Source organism: Euprymna scolopes, chromosome 14 (assembly GCF_053919585.1).
Source record: "Euprymna scolopes isolate OS-2025 chromosome 14, ASM5391958v1, whole genome shotgun sequence".
NCBI lineage: Eukaryota > Metazoa > Mollusca > Cephalopoda > Sepiida > Sepiolidae > Euprymna > Euprymna scolopes.
This window is the reverse complement of record NC_136495.1, coordinates 92470715-92496992: the sequence shown is the minus strand read 5'-3', so window position 1 is coordinate 92496992 and position 26278 is coordinate 92470715. Positions and strand designations below refer to the sequence as shown.

At 32.2% G+C, this 26278-nt stretch overlaps 1 protein-coding gene and 1 long non-coding RNA gene across 4 annotated transcripts in view; one reads left to right on the top strand and one right to left on the bottom strand.

Moving 5' to 3' along the window:
- The window catches only part of LOC145293162 (nuclear pore complex protein Nup50-like), a 720593-nt gene that overhangs the window by 475262 nt on the left and 219053 nt on the right, over positions 1 to 26278 (top strand). For both annotated transcript variants that reach the window (XM_080139613.1, XM_080139614.1), the window contains one exon: positions 13323 to 13406. In XM_080139613.1, the coding sequence (XP_079995739.1) occupies positions 13323 to 13406 (84 nt within the window). The remainder of the gene's footprint in view (positions 1 to 13322; positions 13407 to 26278) is intronic.
- LOC145293163 (uncharacterized) overlaps positions 1 to 26278 on the bottom strand; it is a 198830-nt gene that overhangs the window by 102050 nt on the left and 70502 nt on the right. Inside the window, exon 3 of one of the 2 annotated variants that reach the window (XR_013869676.1) lies at positions 5164 to 5231. This is a non-coding gene — a long non-coding RNA (uncharacterized LOC145293163). Of the gene's footprint in view, positions 1 to 134; positions 5232 to 26278 lie in introns of those variants that run through there. The other variant, XR_013869677.1, reaches the window with a different exon arrangement.

Sequence of the window (26278 nt, the reverse complement as noted above, 5' to 3'; positions counted from 1 at the left end):
AGGTATCTGGAGTCAAGATTTTAAAACAATTATGACTAAATTCAATTCTCTTATATAAAGGTACACCTCAATACAAGAAAAACAAAACAAAAATCATGAAGATATCTTTAGTTTTCAAGTTATGACAATTTTAATATTCGCAAATATGGCACGAACATATTTAAATTACAATATGGCAACTTTGAAAGCAACTGACAAAAATGTCATAAAAAGATGCTTTCGTCATTCCTAGTATAAGAGAAGTAAAAGTACAATTATATTTAATTGAATTTTGGCCTTCATTTTTGAGGTGTGAAAATTGAACATTGTATCATTTATAATAGCAAAATTGCACTGATGGGCAATTTTTAAAGTATCATCAAATAAAACTGATTTAAATGAAAGCAAGTATGAACATTCAATATAATTCTATAATACAGTAGAACACCGGTGGCCCTCGGAATCAGCATTTTTCAGGTTACAATGCAGAATGCAATGGTTTTTCCAGACCCTGGTTACGGTACTTGCTCTGCCTTACAGTGTTATTTATAATGTTATTTGATTATATGTATTATATACTGTACTGTATTTTGTTACTAATTTTTAATGCTGTATCCCGAGATTTTACTGTATTATGATTATGTCTATTTTTTTTTTTTTTTTCAAACCATTCCAGCTGCAATTTACTTCATTATAAGTAGATAAAAATAGTGTTTTTTCAATTCAATGCAGCGGAAATAAAGTATCAAATGTCATAAATGTATACTAATTTCAAAATCACATATCACAAAATTATTAAGAATACAGATGTAGAATTCTGCATGCTTAATCAATTCATATTGTAGAATGTCATATCCAAATGTCAGCTTTTTACACCTTGTAGCTCTGAAATAATACCTTCAAGAAAATGCAATAATTTTTAGTATTTTACACTTTGTTTATCATGGCAATGTAAGCAAACATATATGTTCAACAGCAATTTAACTTTAACAGAAAAGAAAGCTGCATATTAACAATAGAGTTCTTTCTACAATTGGTATTTCTTTGCGATTCTGTTAAATTTCTTCAAAATTCGTCCATTTGAGGTGGTTACCTCAAAGCCCCAGTCAAACACATACGGAGAAGAAACTTTTTCTACTTCTGACCTAGCCCATCTAAAGGCATTACACTTATCTAAAACTTTCACCTGTCTTTCTTCACTGCTTGAGGTATAAATCATTTGGCCTAAATAAAAGTCATCGATGTGTATGAAATCTCGCAAAAATGTCACAATATCATTTTGATGATAGCGGAGTGAAGCAGCAGCCTGAAAAAAGGTTGTTAAATCTATTTCCTCTAAAACTTTTAATCGTAGAATGTTGTGACTGAAAGTGACAGCGGGCTTTTCAGGAGGCTCTGCAACCATTTTTTTTTTTCATCCCCTTTTGGTCCCAATACTTTAACTAGCAGTTCTGATGAAGCGAGTTGCTGCATTTTCTAAACTTAAGAAAACCTTTTGAATTTGTACAGACCATCTCTACCCATTTTCTCATTCAGATTTTTCCCATTTTCTCAAGACTTTATCAGATTCAGAACTGAGGCCAAGAAGGAAGTGAGCATTACAATACAAAAACTATATTTTCATTAGTGCCAAGTGTATCCATCCTCCGTAAGTTAAAGGCTTTGACAAATAACTTCATGACACTTCCGCTGTCATTCGTAAGGCCAGGCAGATTCTGTAACATTGACCGAAATGCAGCATCCACTTCATTATTTGTATACAGATCAAAGGCCACATAGAAATCTTCCTCGAGTACAGAAGTGAATTCACACTTCTTTCAGTTTTTTCTACATATCTTTCACTTCTCCCCTTAATTTTTTTATTTGAATAGTTTTGGATCCTAAGAGCAATAGTGAATTTTCTAGGTAGCTTTCATCATCATTAGCCGGATTTTGTTGAATAGTCTGTCTCTTTTTACTAGCTGGCATAGCTGCCTTGGGTGTAACTGGATTAGATTTTACAATGGTTGTGGTGACATCCTCACTGATTGGTTGACACCAGTAATCTGCTTTCAGGAAGTCTTCATAATTTTTATTATGATGCTGAGATTTACAGAGATTTCTAGATATTGTCTGAATTTTCTTTGTTTCCCAAATGATTGCTTATCAATGGAACATTCAGATACTCTGCAGCCTGATATATCCAGGATGATGGAAACTAAGCCCAGAAACTATGCCATTTGTAAGGGCAATTACTTTTGGTCGCCTTGACAAAATTGGACTAATCAGTTCATCTCTTGTAATACCAGCACATGACAAATGCTTTCCAACAAATTTTAAGTTTTCAAATAAAAATCTGCGGAATCTGTCAGTTATTTAAGTTATAGACATCAGTATGAGTTTTTTTCAATTAAGTGCTTTATTCTCGACTGATGGATGGTGATAAAATTGGATGCAAGTTTGATATCATCATCCCAGGTTTATTTTTCATCTGTGCAGTTAAACACGCTTAAAAAATAAATAACAACTCAATTACGCGTGCAAAAAGAAATTAGTAAGAGGCGCAGATTAAAAGAAATATGCCCACGCAAATTCTGCGGGGAACAAAACTTAAAATGTTTTGTTCGGCAGACATAGTTGAAAAAATACGACGTGAGAAAGACGTGCACTTTGTAACCAATCAATGCTCAAAGAAAGACTTAATTTTCAAACCTTTTTCCCAACTCGCCTGGGAGCCTATCGAAAAATATATAAACGATGAACAAACCTCACTCACTCTTTTTTTTCTTTTTTCACTTTCTCTTGTCAATGTCTTTGTTGCTACTTCCTCACCAGCATGAACAAACCCACCTATTAACACGTATGCATGCATGCACAGAGAGAATAATGCAGATATTCAGCTGTACATACAGTCATGTACTTTCTACCTCTCTTTCCTCTTACCAACGTCGCCGTTGCTACCTGTTCTCGCCAGCATGACAGAACACACCTATTCACACGCATGGACACACAGAATAATACAGATATTGAGCCACGAACAAAGACATTTATTTTCCTCTTCCTTCCTCATATCACACAAAAAACGTAAGCCTGTTTTATCACTAAGAAAACAAAGGACATTCTCTGCTTTTTTTTTCTGTCAAATCAAGTCTAAATAACTTTTTGGACACTGAAAAATGATTCATTTTTTACTTGTTACTTTTGTGTAAACAAAGTTTATTTCACATGTTTGATTTTTTTTTTTTTATTATTATTTATATATTTGTGGTGGAAAAAGGGATCTAATCAGACCTGAGTACCACTACACATCTTTTAAATAGATAAATTGTAGAAGGAGTTTATTGTTTATGTCAACTTTTGGAACTGATGATCTTCTGCCTTTTTCAGTGAAATTTAAAATATCCTTTAATTTCTTGAAATTACAATCTTCTGAAATAAAAATATCCCCAATGAAAGTTTCAAATGTAAATTAAAAAAATTTTTAATAACAGTGCAAAATTTTTCGGATTATAATATCTAATAAACAAACTGTTTAAAATGAGGGTGCTCATACAGTTTTGATACCACGCTATTTTTAAACAGTTTTTCAGGTTAAATTCCAGTTTCACGATATTTTTTTGTTTTTTTTTAGTAAATTGTTAGGTGGAAGCACAGAATAGTTACAAAACACCCTCCCCATGTTAAGAATGGCTTTCAAAATAATGTTTTATTTCAGCACGGTATCAAAAGTGCACAAGTACGAAAATGAGTGGAAATTAACAATTATTTTACCTTTGTATTGTTTATTAAATTGTTAGGTGAATATACAGATTAGTTTGAAAAAAACCCTCTCCTCCACTTGTTAAGAATGACTTTCTAAATATTAACGTTCACAACATAAGTGCTATTTTTTATTATTGTTTTAACATTTATTTTTTGTATTGTTTATTAAATTGGGTTTATGTGCATTAGTTGTCCAACCCGCAAAGGGTGTTTATTCCCAAAACCGTTCTTAACATGGGGAGGTTTAGGGAGTTTATTCCGAAAGGCATTGTCTTATTTTCAACCTCCCCATGTTAAGAACGGTTTTCGGAATATCACCCTTTGCAGGTTGGACAACCAGTGCACATGGACCTTAAATTGTCAGGTGAAAGTACAGACTAGTTGAAAAAAAAAAAAAAAATTTAATAAACTCTCTCTTCCACGTGTTAAGAATGGGTGCCTAAATACTAACGCTCGCTACATAAATACTATTGCTTTCTTTGATTTTTTTTTTTTTTTTTTTAATTGTTCTAACATTTTTTGTATTGTTTATTAAATTGTTAGGTGAAAATACAGACTATTTAAAAAAAAAAAAATTAAAACACACACACACACACACGCAAACCCCTCACTCCCAATGTTTTTTACATAAAACCCGTTTATTTAGTTTCGTTTGCATTCTGTTTTCGCTCTAACACATGACTGTCAAGCAGCTGGGTTGACAGTTTTTTTTTTTTTTTTTTTTTTCTTTTTCTTGGCCGTTAGTTTTAAACATTAGCAGGAATTCAGCGCTTTTAACTCTTATGATAAACTAGCAGGACCCGTTAACCGGCATTGCCCGGTGGTAGCATGCACCCTCCTCTTCCCCCGTAAAAATTTCAAATACTGCTGTTATTTTTGTTGTTGGCCAAATATTAAATTACTAAGGTCTGTACTGCCAAAATAGCCTAATCAATTGTTTCATATTTTTAATAATTGCAATAATAATAATAATAATAATATGTACCTCCAACGCTCACCACAGCTTTAACCCCTCCCCCACACACTGTATGTAACACTATGTAAGTATAATTTAATATTATCATCTTAACTTTTTTTACCATTTACAAGAAGTTTTAAATAAACTGCTAATAGTTTTTACAAATTTTTTATAGCATACAAAAATAATTTAAATGCAAGACCAAAATGTAGTGATGTTTGTGAAGCCGTAGACATACCCATGTTTAAGAAATCTTGAAAAAATATGCATCCTTTACATTGGTTATGCATTTTTGGTACCACGCTATTCAAGTTTCACTCTAATTTTTTTAATATTGACAAAACACTCGCCCCTCCTGAAGGTTAAAATAGCTTTGTAAATAAAAACAATATTATTTCAGCACGGTAACAAAAATACATAAGTACTCAAAATTGTACTTTGTATTGTTCAATGCTTAAAAAAACAAAACAAAAAAAAGAATGTACTCATGGTCAAACTTGGGTACTTCTGCAGTTTTCAGTCGGGTTTTCCATGATTCTCGGTGGGCAACACCCTGCAAATGACAGAAACCGTCGGATTATACTGATTGAGCAAAAAAGGAACACAAGGGAACAGACATTAAAAATAGTAAGAAAAAAGTAAAGGAATGATTTTAAAAGGAAAAATCAAAGAAAGGCCAGAGTATCATTGTGCCAACGTATTATAAACAACCCCAACCTCCTCATGTTAAGAACGGCTTTCGGAATAAGCACCCCTTCCAACCTTGAAAGCCGTTCTTAACATGAGGAGGTTGGGTGTGTTTATACTACGCTTGGGCAGGTTGTAATAAAAATACAGAAATAACTTTGCATACACAAACAAAACCCAAAAACATCACAACCTCACATGTGCAATAATAACGTGATTCAATTATACTCATGTAAAGATAAACATTTGTAATGAAAAAAAAAAAAAAAACCAAAGGAAATGATTGTTTTATCTCGTGTGTCCGTAATATTTTATTAAAAGCGAATTACTATATCGTTATGTCTTACGAAAATAAAATTTAATCATGAAATTTTTGTTTACGAGTGTCTGTCACTGTAACTGAAGTAAATAAATAACGAAATGTAAATAAATAAAGAAAAGAAAATAAGTACATGCGCCAAATTTCATTCTGTCATAAAAACAAACCTGTTTTTACATTTTTATCTAGCGAACAAACGTATAATTATATTTGAAAAATCACGTTTAGTATTTTTATAGTCCAACAGCAGAGCTGAAGTCGATGTTTTCGATTGTAAAACCAAACTAATTTTTTTTATAAATTTTCGTGTGGCGTACCGCTTTTTTCTAAAGAATTAAATTGAACAAAGTTTGTTACAAGAATGTGTATGCATTTATCTAGCGAATAAACATAAAAATATATATGAAAAAAACGTGTGTCTTATTTAAAAAATATATAGATTATGCAATAGGGATGAAGTTAGCCTTTTTTATTAAACGAAACTTCATCCCCATTGCATAAATTTGATTTTTTTTAAAATACTGAACGTGTTTTTCACATATATTTTTATGTTTAATGGCTAAACAAATGTATAAACGTTCTTGTAAAAATAAACTTTATTCAGTTTTATTATTTAGAAAAAAATAATTAGCCCAACACAATTTTATGAAAGCATAGTCAGTTTTGTTTAAGAAAAAAAAAATCCAACTTTATCCCCGTTGCATGATTTAAATTTTTAACGCTAGATAAATCTATAAACATTCTTGTAAAAATAAACTTTATTTAATTTTATTCTTTAGAAAAAACAATGCAGCGGCATGCCACACAGAGATTTATCAAAAAAATTATTTTTGTTTTACAATCGAAAATATTGACTTCATCTCCATTAAAAATTAAAACGGCTTATTTCTCTTTGTCTCACTCCCACTCTCTGTATCTCTCTATCTGTAACTTTCTCTCCCTTTGAGTAGTATTGTGTAGCTGGCCATGATGTGTCGTCAATGATTTATGTTTTGTGAGTGTAATATTTTCACAAATAAATAATATAAATTCAGAGTTTCTAAGTGGAACAAATCCGTGAATAATAAATAAAACATAGATTTTTGTGCACGTACCGAAAATGGCAGCGTGTTTAATAGTTGGTAACTGTTCATTTATTTGGTCTAATAACCGGATGTTGGAATCGTAGAATGAATACTTCTCATCTAATTAGTGGCGCCGGATATTTTAAAGGGAGAAATCATTTGTATCGGATGTAAAGGTAAGAGTATGAGTTTGTGTAGGAAATCTGTAGTTAATGACGGTTAACACCCAAGAAAAGTAGGAAAAAGTATAAAAGAACTCTGTGTAGAATGATGTTGTAAGCGTAGTTGGTAAAGTGAAGGTGAAATTTTAACTACTTCCTCTTTCGGTTAGGACGATTATGGTCATGGCGCTTGTTGGACTAAATGTAAATTTTAATATTACGAAGTAATGTCTATGTAATTGCGGTCTAAAGCTAGATGACGTAATGGCTGATGACATAACAGTAATTTTTATGTGCCATCTGTTGTTGTCAACCTAAGGTAGTTCTGTCCAGAGGGGGAAAATTGCGTCTCCTTTATTATATACAAGATAAGTGGTTTGATTTATGAAATCATAGGAATTTTTTTTCACTTTATAAAAAAAAAAAATCAGAACATTATTCATTTGTTTACACACTGAACACATGCTAATCACATGTTGCACAATATTTTTGAATATTTAAAATATTCAAACATAACTTTTACAAATCAATGTATAAAAAAAATCGTTTCTTATCACTAATATTGAAATTGAAGCATTATAGTTACCTATTTGGCAAAAGACTAAGGCCGAACAACTTTCATACATTGACTCCATATTCATGTTTTATGCAATTTTATTCAAAACGCTGTGGATATGGGTATTTTCTTTTGCACGGCGCATTTACGCGAATAAAGCTAGATACATTTTTTTTTAGCACATTTGATAGGAAATTGAATGAACTTTAATTTGATATCACATTTGCCATGGTTATTATGAATAGTTAATTTACCAGCATCAAATTAAATGAAAAATAAATTTTGAAAATGAATTACACACATTTCTTATTGTATATTTGTGACAATTTTTATACAAAAATAAAGATCATTCTTTGCTATTTTTAGTTTTTTTGTTGGTTGAATGGCGGAAATGCACAAGAGTTTTAAATAAGGTGTATGATTTTCTTAAAGCTCATCGCTGGCAGTTAAAAACGTCGACAAATTTGATTGGTTTAAACAAAGACAGTGGGTAGCCAGATTAGCCAATTAGGGGCTTATTTACAATTGTAGAATTTCTCACAACCGTAATTTGGCCATTTTTATGAATTCTGCTCAATTTTAAGACTGCTGCCTGTACCTACAAATTTAATCAAACAACACTTTTACAAACACCAAACATTAAAATCTATCATGAATAAAAAAAAGTCTTATAAGTCATGACACAACACCTAAAAACAGCTGCTAAACTGTATCCATTCAGAATTATGACTGTCACATTTTATGTTTGTATGAACTGAAATATTAGCGTTTTTATTAAGTAAAAGATTATAATTATGACTTAAAAATGTCATTAAACTCTAACAGTCACTTGAGAATGATTAAAACATGATGGTTAGATTGCTAGTTGAATACCAGAAGGATCGAAAATAATGAAGGGAATAACATATGATGACATGCAAACGGTTTCTGACTAATATTTATTGATATTGGATTTGAAGATGACCATATTGTAGCCCACAGCAAAGTAATCCTGATGATTTGTTCTATAGAATTTGGAAAGAAACTCTCTTCATGGAAGCTCCATCTGACATTAGGTACATGTAAAAAAGGGGAAGTTCTTTGCACTTGTGGTAGGAAGGTGAGTTCTTGCTATGAATGTCTTAGAAAAAGGAACCAAACATTACGGCTCAATTAGGCATGTTCCATGGAAGTAACGATAGAGTAGAGAAAGACTAGTCATCTCTTCTGTGAGAAAAGGGTTTTAGAAAACAGAAGAGATTATCTCCCACTAGATTGTGCAGTTGATTTCAATTGAAAAAAAAAAGGAGTAGAAAAATTGCACAATTTAAAGTTGTGTGTTGTATATCAGATCATCAGTTAAGCAATGTTGAGCTTAGTACATAGATGAACAACCATACAGAACTGGAAATGGTGATGAAATCTGTGTCTAATACTCTTGAGGAATGAATTCATTAATCCTTCTCCTTGTGTGAAATAGAATATACTCTTTAATAGGGTTAACTAATCTAGGAGAAGAAAAACTCTTAAATAAAAACTTCTTCTGCTCATCTTGGATTTTTTCTTCACTAAACTGTTAACTAGGATTGCGCAATCCTTGTTTCACTATAAATTACTCATTGTGCTGGCACATTTTCCAGAGTGTATCCATTGTCTCGCGAGAAAGGAGGCCAACCAATGTGCATGCATGTTACTGTTTAGGTCATTGATGTTGGAAACCATTTCAATGTTAGTACATTTCTTAGAAAACTTAAGATGTGAAACATTTCTAATCTTAAAAAAAGAAAGAGATCATTAACCTACAAAGAGACTATTTCTATCATACAAACATTGACTTTTGACAAGAAAGTTTTTGCGGTTTTTACCTTTTTAAATTCAGATGAATATATCTCTGTTCAAATAAAAAAAGAAGCACCACCAGAATCAACACACTTTTGCCAACACAAAACCAGTGTATTTATGCCACTAATATAAAAATCTTGTATTCTGGTGATGATAATGTTGCTGAAGGTGTTTTTGATGTTGCTTAGGTTTTTGCATTTCTCACGCAGAAAGTTGTCAAGATGCTAGAAAAAGTGGCAATCAGAGATCTAGAGAGTATGGCAGATAAGGCAGTTTTGTAGCCCAAATCGTTCAACTTTTGTAGGGCAGTTTAGCAACGTGCGATCGCAAGAACCTTCTTTTAAACCTAAAAGTAAATTTATTAAGTTGTCAAGAAGGTTCCTGTGGAATTTTTTATTTTGATTTCAAATGATGTATTTTCAAATAATTTTTTGTGATATACCTTTACTTTATATATCATCTTAAAGAGCGTTTTTCGCTCTATCTAATCGTTTAAATTACAATCGTTTTAAAACAATTGTCTTTTTTCAGAACGTTGAATACAAGATGGGGAAAAAGCAAATTTGCACAATTTTCTTATTTCAATGCAAGCTAGGCCGAAAAGCTGCTAAAACAGCTCATGATATCAATGAAGCATTTGTCCCAGGGATGCACAGCACAATGGTGGTTTAAGAATTTCATGGCAGTGATGAAAGGTTTGAAGTTGAGTGTAATGGTCGGCTATTGGATGTTGACAACAATCAATTAAGAGCCTTAGTCGAAGCCAATCCATGCACAACTGTTTGAAAAATTGCTTCTAAATTAGACATAACAAAGACGATTTTCAACCACTTTAGAGAGATTGGAAAGACAAAAAAACTTCTTGAGGCTTCCCGAAACCAGAGTTGCACTAAAAGGTCATGCTGACTGTTTGGGGGTCTGTGACTGGTTTTATCCATCAGTTTTTTCAATGCAGACAAAACCATTACGACAGAAGTACTGTCAACAAATGGATGAAATGCATCAGAATCTTTGACAATTCTTACAGTAATGACAATAATACCCAGCATTAGTCAAGGCCCAATTCTCCTCCATGACAATCCTCGACCGCATGCAGAAATAGAACAAATTTGGCTACAGAACCTTGCCTCACCCGCCATACTCTTCAAATCTTTCACCAAATGACTACCACTTTTTCAAGCATCTCAGCAATTTTCTGTGAGAAAAATGCTTCAAAAGCGCCTTCAGCAACTTTATTGCCACAAGAACGCAAGATGTTTATGTTGATGGCATAAATACAATTGTTTTGCATTGGCAAAAGTGTTGATTCTGTTGGTGTTTATTTCACTCAAATTTTTGTTTGAACAAAGATATGTTCATTTGAATTGAAGAGTTAAACACCGCAAGAACTTCCTTGTCAACTTAATAGTACAAGAAAATAGTACAATAACAATTACAAATGAATAACAATTTATTTAAAAGCTGTTTTAGAAAGAAGTATGAAAACCTAAGAATAAGCCAAGTAAAAAAAAGAAAACAGAAAAACGAACGTTAAAAATTATCTGAAAAATAAAGCGAGGGGTACCCTGGCGGCGATGGGGGGGGGGGGTAATCAAAACATAAAAAAAAAAAACTAACGTAAGGCAAACGAACCATGTTAAATGTAAAAATCGAAAAAACAAAAAAGAAAACAGAAAAACGAACGTTAAAACTTCTGAAAAAAAAAAAAAACAAACAAAAAGAAAACATGTGAAAAATGGCTTAAATAAGCCTGTTTCAATATTAAGATTTAAAAAATCGGTGGGTACCCGGGTGTTTTTGGGTGTGTGTGGTCAGTCGGGGGTGTTAATGAAAACCTAAGAATAAGCGAAGTAAAAAAAAAAAAAAAAAAAAAACAGAAAAACGAACGTTACGTGAAAAATGGCTTAAATAACCCTGCTTCAATATTAAATTTAAAAAATAAAAAAAAAAATCTCACACCACAATTCGAACCCAAAACGTTTAGATAACGACCCAACGCTCTTACCAACTGACCTAACACGACATACATGAAATTGTGTCAGTTCTTCAAATATTTAAACTAAATCAGGTCGTGACTTTGTCTGACGCATGCGTAGAACTGATCTCGTCATGAGAGGACGGTTTTTGCTGATCCCCCCCCCCCCCGTAGAAAAGTGTTGATTTCAGGGTGAAAAAATTAACGTTTTTGGCCAATTTTTCGATATTTGTCGGGCGAAGGATGGGGCTTTCATATGAGACCAAATTTGTGAATTTTTGTTCTGTTTGTCGAAAGTTTTTAGCAGACACACAAACATACACACATACATACATATATACATTTTTGCTTTTATATATATAGAAGATATATATAAACTGAAGTGAGTCATTCACAGACAGTCGATTTGTTGTTTTTACAATTCATCAGTGCAAACTTACCAGCATACTGTTGCAAAGAATGAAAACCATTACGTAACCATTATATATATATATATATATATATACACACACACCTAAAGACTGTTTTGTTGTCTCACAGCTCTTTAGTTTGGCTAAATTAATTTACCTATTATGCTTATATATATAGCAATACAAGCAACAAATTAAATTAAATCTAAATACTTATATTAAGATTTTTCAGCAGTTTAGTCATTTAAAAAGACTCACTGTGGCTGAAAGTGATATGTCCAGTTTCCAACTTCTCTCTTTATAACGCAAATTTACCCTAACATTCCTTCCCCTTCTAGATCAGAAATTTCCCTTTCCATGATGAAATCTTTTGCCCCCCCCTCCCACACACACATATGTATGTGTGTGTGTGGGGGGGGGGGGCAAAAGATTTCATCATGAAACACACACACACACACACACACACACGCACACACACACACACACGTGTGTGTGTGTGTGTGTCTATATATACCCCTAACTAATCACATGTCAGATGATAGATTGGAGCAGTTCTAACATACAGAAGCAAAATAAAAAATATATCCACTATTGTGTGTGTGTGTATCTATGATGTGGAAAGATGAAAAAGGAATAAACCAAGTTATATGTTCATCAACATTTCATCTTTATTTCAAAACTTTCTCGGGTTGATTAAATAGAAGAAAATAAAATATCAGTATAATATTTGAAAATATACTTGTGAAAAGGATGAGGACGAAACGTTGATGAACATATAACTTGGTTTGTTCCTTCTTCATCTCTTACAAATATTATTTCCTTCATTCACATCATATATATATATATATATAGAGAGAGAGAGAGAGATAGATAGTAAAATCAAATTACAATTGACAGAATATTAATTTATTAGACATTACTTATACAGCAGAACCACATTGACACACAGGTTCACATTAGATCACCAAAATTAAGCGATGTTGAGCTTGAGGGTGACCATTTGGTAATGCTAGGTGCTGTATGTGCTCGGAGAGAATTGATGCCACCAGGCTATTCTTGCTCAAGACATGCTGCATGAAATAATGCAGCACCCTCATGACCCCGGAGATTTAAGAGACACATCTACTTAAAAAAATAAATATGCAAATGATGTGTAACCTTGAAATTGGATTTTTTCCATTTTTTTTTTTTTTTTTTACCAATATATAGCATATTTGAAAATATTTTGTATTGTTAAAGGCTCAGTTGTTTTGATATAAATATAATTTATATAAGTGAAAAAAAAAAAAAAAAAAAAAAAGCTTGAGCACACACGCATATGTGTGTGTGTGTGTGTGTTTCATTGTTGAAATAAAATTATTAATTAAAATAACCAATTTGCAAAGGTGAATTAGAAAAAAAAGAATCTGGTATGAATAAAAAAAATCAAGTTACATTTCCCTTAGGTTTCCGAATGATCATCTCAATTTTTTCTTTATCAATTTTAGTAATCTCAAAATTTTGTGTAAGCAAAGCAATTGCCTAAAAGGGAAATCACTGAATTGCATCATTTGATGCTTTCTATCAAGTCTAACATTTTTTTCTGTTTGCTTTTTTTAAAAAAAGTTTTGCAAAACAAAAATGCTGAATTTCTTTTTCAATTTATTTTCAGGCTGGACAATTTTCTGCTGCAGACAAAGCTACTATGAAACATCGAAAAATTATTACGGCCAAACGACGTTCAACACCATCTATGGTAAGTTTACTTTCGTTTTTTTAATCCTTTTCCATATACACATCTTTAGACAAGTATGAAAAGAATGTTACCTTAATTCTTTTATTCAAGTTTTCAATTACATTTACAGATATTAGGGTTTAAATTCTTAATGTAAGAATCCACAAATTTTTGATTCTGCCAAAAAAACAAATGCCAGAACTAGAAAAATCCACAAAGCTATCAGATTTAAAAATTACGTCTATAAAACCTATTAGGTTTTTTATATCAAAATAAAAGAATAAAATAAAAAATACAAGATAAAGAATAAAAAGCTACAAACAAAAAAAAAAGGTTATCAAGAAAAAAAATGTGTGTTTTGTCAAAGAATACACAGAAAAACAAGCTAAACATAATGATACAATTCTGTTGGATGCGAAGTAAACCGGTTAATCATGAAACATACAACATTGTAAGTTGAAGAACCTCTGGGTTGGGAATTTGATTTACTGGTGATAGAATTAATAGAATTTATTATGATCATAATAAATTACTACCACTACTGCTGTTACCACACTACTATTACCACTACAAATAATAATAAGAATAATTGCCACCCAAATTTCAGTGAAGATTGAAAGTCACCGCTCTTTTGTTGAGCACTATCGCAGGATTTTTCACTCGTAAGCCATGGAAAAAATTAACTTCAACACTAAAAACACTAAAAAACATTCCAATTACAAACAACTGGAATTATCAACTTGTCCTCACAATGGAAATAGATTTTCTTAGGAGAATAAAATGAAAAGCACACTTTTTCTCGGGACAACTCAAAGGTCATAAGAATTATCATCACATGCCAAGCAACTGGATTACTTTGAAATGGATTAGATGAAGATGGTTAGGGATATTTACTTCTATGACAGAAAGAATAATTTAAAAAAAGAATTAGAATCATCAAAGAAATTAAAAATACAAAATGTTGTTAAGGCAGATAAAACCCAGAACTAATAATAACTAAGCCAGAATATGCCGAATATGTTTGACAAAACACACATTTTTTTTCTTGATAACCTTTTTTTTTTGTTTGTAGCTTTTTATTCTTTATCTTGTATTTTTTATTTTATTCTTTTATTTTGATATAAAAAACCTAATAGGTTTTATAGACGTATGGCAGCTATTAGAACAAAATATTGTTGTACAGATTATATTAAACTGTGTCATGACTTATATAGTGGGTGTGAGATATTTTGTTAATGATAACCTCTGCCATTTCCAAAATCAAGGCACCTCCCGCCTTATCTCAAAAAACATTTTTGACGACATCTCATCCGATAGATTTCCGACTCCTTTCTCCCAGGCGTTATTCTCTAAACTATTTCATGCTTTTAAGATCATACATACTCTATTACTTGGGACCAAAACAGAAAAAAACCCCGATCTACTTAAATTTCTGTGGTCAGCATTCAATTTTCCAAGGTACCTGATAAACTTCATAATTTTATTTACGGATTTACTCGGACTTTCAAGCTCTGAATCTCTCAGTCTTCCAAATCAGACAGTGGAAAAACATAACACCTCCCTTAACTAAACCCTTAATTGAGGCGACCTGAACCTCATTCGTGCCCATGGTACAAAACACTCCACTAAACCCTTAGCTATCCTGATGATGAGGTGTGTGATTTCTCCAAATGTCCCATTCGGACTACTTCAGAATACCAAACTAGGAACATCTCACATACATACTCTGATATAACATTTTGGTAGCTTTAATTCACAATAGGGTAACATTTTTAAAGTTCTTACGTATAAGCGGCATCTATTCTATCCTTTTTTTCCTTCCTCAGATTTACTATATAGTGGCTACGTCACCACTACATATCCGCTCTTGTGTTGGAAGTTCTGTTACTCCCAAGATTAGCATTTGCAATCAGCCGTAGCTCACAAACGGCCCTATCTGCAAGCCTAATCTATGTGGGTGCATTCTATCGCACACCCTCATTGCAGCTGCAACAAGCCTTTTAAGCCCATAGGCCTGCAGTACTCCCATCTCTATTGTATGCAAAGAATATGATCTTTCAACTGGTAACACCGGTCAACTTAATCAAGCTGCATACAGACGGCAAAAATAGCATTTTTCATAATCGAAAAACCTATTAAAAAATCCCCCTTGCAGGGTCTTGTGAATCGCTAACAAAAAAAAAAAAACTAGTTAACCGCCTACATAAGTTTAATCCTGTCCTCTCTTTAAAATTCTAATTTTACTAGGCCAACCATTTAATCTTAATCTAATCTTCTGTTTTTTTTTGTTTTTTTTTTGTAGTTAATATTTTGCAGACTCCTGGAAAACAAATTATACAACACATAATACAATATAAAATCATCAATACACATTTTTTTCTATTCTAAAATTCACATAAACTTCTAAGTAACTTACATAAAACAACCTTTTTCAGTACTTCAAAAAAAAACAACAAAAAACAAATGTCCAATAAATGCTGTTTAAAACTGGAAAAAACATGTTCACAATTTTCAGAAACTGTCCATTGCTTCTAACCCAAAAAGAGCATCAATTCTTTTACAACACACAGTTCAAATGAGCAATGGCCATTTTTTTTATAAACTTTGTGACAGAACGCTTACGACATGAAACTCAAAATATTTGTTGAATTCGCCTGCGTGTGTCAGTTAAAAAGTTCTCAGTGTCTTTCTATCTTTTCTCAGTGCATCATTTATTTTAACTGTATAGCATGTTATTTCTTCTAATTTTTACATCGAGTGATTGTTTTTTCTGTTCATAATGAGATTTTCTCTTATATTTTAAACATTCTATTTTCTTAACTATTTTCAAAATATAAAGTTTTACATATGTGTGTGTGCGTATGTATTTTTTCTTTCTTCATTAAAGACTGTGCGTGTATACATGTGTATTTAGTTCTTTCTTTTCTTTTTTTTAAGACATATTATTTTGTTTGTATGTGTTTTTCTTTTCTTGACATGAAATCTCTTTTTCACATCCAGGACCTGCTTTCCACATTGTTTTTCTATAACCCAGGTTCGATATCGCATCATCGATGCGAATTGGTCACGGACACCAAAAAGAGATATGTTGTGTAGAAGATTATATTAAAATGTGCCATGACTTATCTAGTAGATGTGAGATACTTTGCTAATCATATTTTCTTATAACATTTTCCGTTCCGCAAGATCTACAGCAGATGTGCTAACGGTTATATCTCATAGGATTAGTGAATCTCTTGACAAAGGCTTCCTTTCCAGGGCAATTGCTCTTGGCATATCGAAGGCCTTCGATAAGGGCCTACTTAACAAGAATTCCAACTACGGTGTCACTGGAAATGTTTTCTCAATTATTAAATCATTTCTCCGATAGGTTCATAAGAGTAGTGGTTGATGAGCAGAAATCAGAGGCCCACAGTATTAATGCTGGAGTCCCTCAGGGGTTCATCCTGGGCTCAACTCTCTTCCTGATCTACATCAATGATCTCCCAAAACATATACTTAAATCATTCGTTGACATCTATGCTGATGACACGACCATCTATGGCAACACATCAAAGGCCGTAAATGACAAAGTTCTCTCTGATTCTCTCTCCTCTGATCTTGAGCACATGGTACAGTGGAGGAAGAGGTGGTTGGTTACTTTTAATGCATCCAAAACCAAACTTCTATCTTTACATCATTAACGCTCTGATCTCCATCTGGCATCAATTGAAATGGATAGCTCTAGTCTTGGGGAGGCTCCATGTTTTGACAAGCTTCTGGGCTTGACCTTTATTCCTGATCTGAAATGGAACACCTACATCAGGTCTGTTGCCAAGGACGCTGGGAAAATGGTGGGATCTTTCTACCGCTCCAGTAGATATCTCACTACTGATGCAATTCTGTATCTATATAAAAGCCAAGTACGTCCAAGGATGGAGTACTGCTGCCACATCTGAGCAGGAGCTGCTAAAAGCAACCTATCCTGCCTTGACAGAGTACAAAATAGACTTTGTGACTTAATGGAGGATGCCCTTTTCTCTTCCCACAGAAGAGATGTTGCGAGTCTGTCTTTGTTTTATCGTTATTTCCATGACAAGTGCTCGTCTGAGCTCCAATCTCTAGTCCCCCCTCGCCAATTTTTCACAAAATATACCCATCTAGCCGAAACTGTCATTAATTTTCCCCACTCTCTATCTGTGCCTAACTCCAAACGTAGATTTAGAAGTGCAAGACTGTGGAACTCTCTTCCGTTTGCCTGTTTCCCACCTGACTACAACTTTGATGTCTTCAAGGCCAACATAAGCAAATTCCTGACAAACCGCTCTCTTAAGTAAGACACCCTATCAAATATCCAATACTAATGATTACTTGCGATACTATCTCATTGATTACTGTACACGCAATAACCCTTATCCCTGAGTGGCTTCCGGGCCTTGATAAGTGGTGACCTCCATGTAAAAAAAAAAAATATAACATCCGTATTAAAACGTATTAATCATAAGTATATTTGTTCAGCCAGGAGGATATGATATTCACGTATAACTGAGTCATGATGTATTAGAGTTATCACACGGATATATTTTACAGTTCATATATAAGAAGAAAATATATGCTTCATACCTTTTTTCTTGAAGAGTTCTTGTATCTTCACTTACTGAGCCCTGTGACGCAACCACAAAACGACCAGCACCATCCAATTGGTCTTTCTTTTGTGAAACTCACAAGACCAACACTTTATATTTTCATCATATAAATTTATTCAGTTGTCTCAAATGGTTTCATAGAGTATGCATTTCTTTTACATGTTTTTTCTTCTCCCAACCTGCTCCCTGGCCGTCAAGAACGTCTATTCACCTGTGTGACTAGACCCCCAACTCTGTTGTCTGTTCATTCTCTGATGATCAACCTCCAACTGTTGACTCTAAACTTCCCAATCTCTGACCTCAGTTCTGTTATGTCATCATTCAAAAGTACACATATCCCTTAAATGTGCCCTTTCCACGTCTGCCTGCCCAAGGTTATTTTGTTTATATTTAACCTAGCTAATTTATATAAACATATCAGCTGAAATCCATTGTTACACTAAATTCTATAAATAATAAATAATTCCCAATAAAACTATTCTAAGAATATCATAGATAAATAGATAGTTCGATAATAACTAATTAACTTTTACAATGTTAATTATCCAACAATATGACGAGTTATTACAAAAAAAAATCAGGTTCGGACTTAGTAAAACAAATAACCTTGATAGTAAGGCAATGACTGTAAAGCTTTAAATCCGCAATAGGGTTTACAAATTAGTAAATAATGAACCTTATACCACAAACTCTATTTCACTAATAAACCAGCTACTAGACTAATTAACCCTACTAGACCGGATAAATGAGTAAAATAACTCTCAGATTAAGAACACATAAACTTAATCAATGTGCTGAGGCTATGAGTTGGTTTTCTTGTATAAAAAATAAGGATAAATGTTCTTTCATTCAATTTGTCATTATAAATTACTATCCTATTACCAAGGAACTCTTCAATGACATGTTGACAGTGCCTCTTTTCTTTCTAATAAGAAATAATTTGAGACCAATCGTTAACTGAAAAATTAAAAAAAAACAAAAAAAAACTCAAACCTGTCCAATTAAATTATCTTTGTTTTCTCTGCCTGAGTGAAAAGCTGTTTATCACAAAATTTAAGGATAGATATAGTCTCCTGAAAAAAAACAAAAAAAAAACAAGAGACAATAATTAACTGTAGACATTATAAATCACACCTTCTAAGCCACTTACTTATTCCTCCTTCTTAATCTATTGTTAGAAAAGCCTAATCTAACCTAGTTCTTGTACTACCTATACTTATATCTTGCAGTACTGCTTCTATTTACTGAAATCTTCACAAATTAGTAAATTTACTATACTTATAACTGCACCAGCTTTATTGCTACTTAATACTCTCGATTTATAACCTATACTTCATATTACTAATTTTTTTCATCATTATGATTCATATTATATAACCTATACTATATAGCTTACCAACATTATTTACATAAAAAAAATTTTTTGCAGCTCATGCGTATTGTTTATACATCAGTTTTTATGGGTTAGAAACTTCGTTACATTAGGTATGGCTAAACTCTGTTGAAATTGCTAAACTTTTTTTGATTATTATAAAAAATAACTAAACTTGATTTCTAATTTATCAGCCTTAATCTTGAGCTGTTTTTAATCTCTAATACTTACCAAATTTAAAATAAATCATATGTACCTCGATATAACAAACTTTAATATGTATCGATTCTGTATGTATCGATTTATGCTTGAAAAATATTGAGTGTAAGAGTATATTTTATATAAATTTAAATAATTTATATTTTAAAAATATATTTTAAATCAATTAATTACCATTATTATTATTTTATTATTATTACCATTATATTTTTTGCTATTTCTCTGCTGGTAGTCGTTAGAATGATTATCACCAATATTATCTATATTGTAATTATTCTTATTTTTATCTTTAATTATCTTTTTTACCATTATTATAATTAATAATATCGTCTTTTATTATTATATAATTTTTAAGTTTTATCTAATACCGTAGTACCTTTAACATACGTACGTGGTCTTATGGCTAGGATCCAAGGGTAGTATCTACTTTGTCTAAAGATGGTATGATATCGTGAAGTTTCTATCCATACAATGGAAATATATCAATCATAATAATCATATATATTCTGACACTACATTAACTAGAGTAGCAAAAGACTACGATAATGTAATATCTATGCGGAACGTCCCCAGAATACCTAGTAGCAATATTTTACATATGAAAGATGCCGTTATGGAATTTCCATAGGTCCTAATAATTCGTCGCCCGAATTATTGGAGAGGGACCTATGTTTTAAGTGGCATCCGTGGGTCCAGACGATTGCCAGATATCCATTAGTTTTTCCTGAAATTTTGCCACAAATTATATTTTATTAAATAGATATATGCACAGTAAAAATTTATTTATTTATTTTTATTCATTTATTTATTTATTTTTTTACAAAAATTCCTGTTGCATCCCCAGGGGCTCAAAAGAGGTAAAAAATGCGCCAAAATGACACGTTTTGCCCCATAGCGTTTAATCCATTCTTTAGATTTTCCTGAAACTTGGCCAAAATGTGGAGACCATTGTTCTTACTATAAATTCAGTATGGGTGACCCTGGCAAAATTCTGGTTCGCATCCCTTTGCGATTTTAGGGCTAAAAAATCATGCCTTTTTGGAGCTCTTTTTTTATATTACTCAAAAACTTGATACCAATAGAGGTTGGAAATCAGATTATATATATATATATATATATATATATATATATATATATATATACACACACACACGAGGGGCGTGCAATAAGTAATGCCCCTAACCCACTTCCAGTTGTCTGATCTAGCTGAAATTTTGCATGTGCAATGATTTATATCTCTACAGGTTATGTGGCAAATTACAGCTCTGAACTAATTGTGGTTTCTGTTTTATAGGTGTTTGAACTGAGTCAAGTGTGAAATGGAACCTGTTGAATGTTGAGCAGTGATCCGGTTTTTGTATTTGAAAGGACGCACACCACAGGAGACTTTTGATGAAATGAAAGAAACTTATGGTGATAATGCCCCATCATATGATCTTGTAAAACGCTGGCATCGTGAATTCAAACATTGCCGGAAGTCTGTGGAAACAGATCCCAGACCTGCCCCCCCTTCCCTCTTCTGCCATTGATGAGGCATCTGTCCGTCAAGTTGAGGCTGCCATTTTGGAAGATCGGTGCATTACTATTCGCCAAATAGCCCAAGATGTCAAGATTAGTACAGGGTCTGTGGAAACTATCATTCATGACCATTTGCATATGCATAAGGTGTCTGCCAGATGGATTCCCAGGTTGCTTACACCATTCCAGAAACGAGAACGTGTCAAGTGCTCGAGGATGAATTTGGAGATGTGACAAGAAGATGAATCAAAGTTTTTCAAAAGACTGATTACACAGGATGAAACCTGGATCCATCACTATGATCCAGAGATCAAAGCCCAGTCAATGCAGTGGAAGTACTTGGACTCACCACCTCCAAAGAAGGCAAGGGTGCAGTCCTCCGCTGGCAAGGTCATGCTCACAGTCTTTTGGGACCAGGATGGAATAGTGATGACAGATCTCCTGGCAAAGGGTACCACAATTACAGGAACCTATTATGCTTCAGTTTTGAGGAAATTAATGGAAGCTATCAAAATCAAGAGGCGGGCAAAGACCAGCAAAGGTACCCTCCTCCTGCAGGACAACGCTCCGGTCTACAACTCGCATGTTGCCAGATCAGAAGCATGGGCGTGTGTTTATGAAATCCTCCCCCATCCTCTCTACTCTCCTGACCTTGCACCCTCTGACTTTCACCTCTTCCCAGCCATGAAGTTGTTTTTGAAAGGAAAGCATTTCTCATACGATGCAGCCTTGATTTCTGAAGTCACGTCGTGGTTGGAGGACCAACCTGGTGTATTCTACAAAAACGGTCTCCAGAGCTGCATCAAACGATGGGAGAAATGCATAACTCTGGGTGGTTCCTATGTAGAGAAAGACTAATAACTGTGCCAAATTTTGTTGCTCTACTGCTATGGGAAGTGGGTCAGGAGCATTACTTATTGCACGCCCCTCATATATATGGCTATATAGTAGTTTTCCATGGTGCCTAATTCAAATATACATGTCTTAAGGTATGAAACTGGACCGTTTGTCCATTTTCACAGGGATTTGATATTCCCAGGAACTCAAAAGGGGTCACAAATGCCCCATATCCCCAAAAAGCAACACTCTTTACCCTATAACTTTACCCCATCCATTAGATTTTTCTGAAACTTGGCAAAAATGTGAATGCAACGTTGGCTCTTACATTTTGCAAGTCTTATGATAGATGAGATATTTTCAAAGAAAACAAGCAGCGTGTGCATGGTCCCCTCTGGTGCTGCATGTAAGATGACGCCACAAAAAATAGTGAAGAAATGATGAAAGTGAGAATTGTGAAGAGTATAATTTTTGAAATTTTGTTTTTTATTAACCGTTTAATTACAAATCAACATATTGATTAATATGAATTAATCTAACGTGAAAAAATGTACTCTAATTAGATTTATTCTGTATTTCTCTTTGGCATAAGTTAGTCCTATGAGGGAGGGTACTTATTTACTCATACATTTTTGAAAATAGTAAACAAAGTACCCTCCCTCATAGGACTAACTTATGCCAAAGAGAAATGCAGAATAAATCTAATTAGAGTACATTTTTTCACGTTAGATTAATTCATATTAATCAATATGTTGATTTGTAATTAAACGGTTAATAAAAAACAAAATTTCAAAAATTATACAGAAATTTAAAAAAAAAAAAAAATCTTTTCAGAGATATTCTTAGAATACAAATTCAACATTTCTTTGTTTCAAACGAAAACAGTAGACACTGTTTGTTTTTTTTTAAATTTCTTTTGTAACGTAAATTTTCTTATGATTAAACAAAGAATATTTAAAATAGGCCAAGAAATATTTCGCTTTTTTATATTCATTTTTTGTGTAATCATTTTGATTTATGTTTATAAGTAATTATTACATCTACTGCAAATATTCAGTTGATTTGCATGTGGGAAAATATATACTTATATCTCCCAGTATTGTTTATCCTCCGTTAACATATATTTAAAAGTCATTAAAAAGCAAGTATAGAATTTAATGATAAAAATAAGACATTCTGAAAATACTTGGTAGCAAAACAAAATTATTTGACCTGTTTACAAAAAGTTGATTTGATTTGAAATGTGGGACGATTACTTTTTTCTTTAATTTTTCTTTTCAATAAATACTAGCAGAGCTACCTCATGTGGCCATATAAAACAAATAGAAGAAATGAAGTTGCGTTTAAACACACCTGCTATTCCTATGATATTGAGTACTTTTTGATGATTACTTATCACTTTCTATCTCAAGCAGATCTGAGTAAATTTTCTTGTATAAAAAAATATGATGTTGGTTTTCCTGAGCAAATGACCTTTAAACATACTTGCTCAATATTGATCATTCTTATTACTAGATATGACTTACCAGATATGATATTGCTAGGTATGTGCACTAACATGGTTGAAACTAATAGGGTCCATAGTTTTGAAAGCCACCTTATTATAATTTCTTTATAGGTTACTGATTACTTTTTGATTGTGCTTGAAAGATTAAAGCCTAAAGCCGATTTAAAAAAAAAAAAAAAAAAAATTTTTTTTTTTTTTACATGTGAAAAAAAATATATATATATATTGAAAAATGTTTTCATGGCAAAGCCAGAAAGTTAAAAGTTAAGCTACATTTGTATGTTAAATAAATTCATTGCAAAAATCACTTGAAAGATAAATATTAGTTTTTTGGGACTATTTCAAAGATAATTATTAAAGTCTTAAGATATTGAATTAAATAAAAAAAAACAAAAAAACACCTCGTTTGTACCAAAAATAGCTTAATTAGCCCCCAAAAGTGGGAGCTTAGTAACGATTTAAGCTTCACACAATCAAAACAGATGAAAAGTCATTGTATTAGAGGGTAGTCGAGCAGAGCAGTAAATTATTTGTTATCTGTCTATCTAGTGATAAGTAAAGTTTTGAAGTCATATTTCAACAGGTTGTGAAACAAGTCAAACTGTCACCCGGTTAAGTTTGAACTGGAAAGTAGCCGAACAGGTAACCAAATGTGATATATTGCATGTCATGTGTTCCGGTTTGCGCAAGCATTGTTGAGTTGGTTTTTGAGATGCCAAAGAGACAGGATGAGTTAACCAAGTCTTCCCAAAAGAGAGCGACAGTCTCAAAATGGAGACAGAGAAACCCAAGCCAAAGATCATCATTCATTTCAGTTCTGCTGTGACAAAATGCCTAGGAGTGAATAAAATATATATAAAAACAATCATTCGTCTTGGGTCTGTTTTGAAGCGTCTTTGTTACAACATGTTCCAACTCCCCCAAAGATGATTGACAGATCCCCTAGGCATGACCTAAAGACAGCGGTGGTCGACAGCAGAAACAGGTATGTCATCATATGTTATATATTCTGACATGCGCACATTAACACCTAGATGAATTACGGACCGTAAAATAGACAATTAAGGAACAAGGACAACAGTGTGTTATACAACGTACATACATACATATAGTTTGTTTATGATATGAACACACAGACATTTAGTAGTGCCACATATACACATTCAACACACCACAATTCAACTATATGCAGACATACGTTAATGTGGTACAGTATACACAACGTAACAATTGCGCATGAGTTCTATGGAAGCCCAAAATGTCAGGAAAGTCAATTTTATTTTAAAATTTATAGACGTATTGAAACATTATTATACTTTAATTTTTGAAGATTATAAAAAATGTTCATTAATTTAGGCAATCCTATTTTGTTGTAAGAAAAAGGCATTTAATTAGAATATTTACGTTTTTACATGACTCAATTTATTCTCAAACATATTGTAACGAATTAAATTAATTCTTTTTAAAGTAAAGTAAAAGCGCATTTTAAGTATGAAAAATGTCAATTAAAATTATACTGACAATTTATTCTTTGAAAAAAATAAGCAAAAACAATTTATTAATAATTAAAGAGAATACGGCAGGTAGGATGCAAATCCTGTCTGTTTCCTTTTTATTTATTTTTTTTATTTTTACAGTTGGGTAAATCTATATTTGTCTAAATTAATCGTTCTTGAAAATAATACCATGTTTTAAATTATTTTGTTCCTAATGATCCTGTATCTCAATTTATTCGAAGTTTTTTTTAATTATCAGGATTATAAAAAAAAATTTCTTACACTAGAAAAATGTTATAAAATTACATTTGAAATTTTTGTAAGAATTGTTATTAAAACAACTTTTTTTTTTTTTTTTTTTTTTTTTTCAAATATTTTTTCAATTATATTATTTTTTGGTGAAAATATTAAGTGAACAATGCTTATATTGATAGTTTGAGAAATTAATTTATTAAGTTATATTAATTTCATTTACATGGACTTTAGGGCTTTTCTCATAATGCTTTGGAAATATTAAAACAATTTTTTTCCAATTGTTTATAAAATAAAACTAACAAATTCATGCATCTTTTTTTAGTACTTAAAACTTTAACTTTAGCAAAGATGTTTTTTGCTTACAAAAAATGATACATTTTCACTAAAATTAAGAACAATTATGCATTCATTAAATTCTGTGGTTGTTAATTGATGAATACTGAACATTTTCTTAACATTTGTTGATTTCCTGAATTTTGGTGAATTTTTAAATGAAGGGAGAGAGTTATAATGTTTATGCATTTTAGGGATCGGCCATTCATTTTGCATCCATTTTAACTATTGCTCTTCATACATAAATACATTGTTTTCATTGAAAATTGATACATAAATACATTGTTTTCATTGAAAATTGATACATAAATGCATTGTTTTCATTGAAAATTGATACATAAATGCATTAAAGATCCAGAAAAAACAGCCCTTCCTGACAAAACCAGCCCCAGTTGACCCTTATAAAATTAATGTTGTTTTTTGACTCTGAAACGCCTGTGAAAATAATACTCAATTTATGAGACTTTGTTTAGTAGTTTTTTTTTACTTTTAGCTGGACATACACACAAACAACTCCCATTTATGTACTAGATTTTTCTCTTTTTATGATATTTAATCTATTGAGGTAAAAAACAATGCTTACATGTCTTACATGTTTGTCCTTTAAATTATTCTTTTTATTGATTAAATGAACTCCTAGAAAGTAAAAAGAAAACAATTAAGATTACTTATATGAAGTTCTGGGTTGATTTCTTCACATTCTCCAGCAATGTTGGGATATTAGTCCCGCT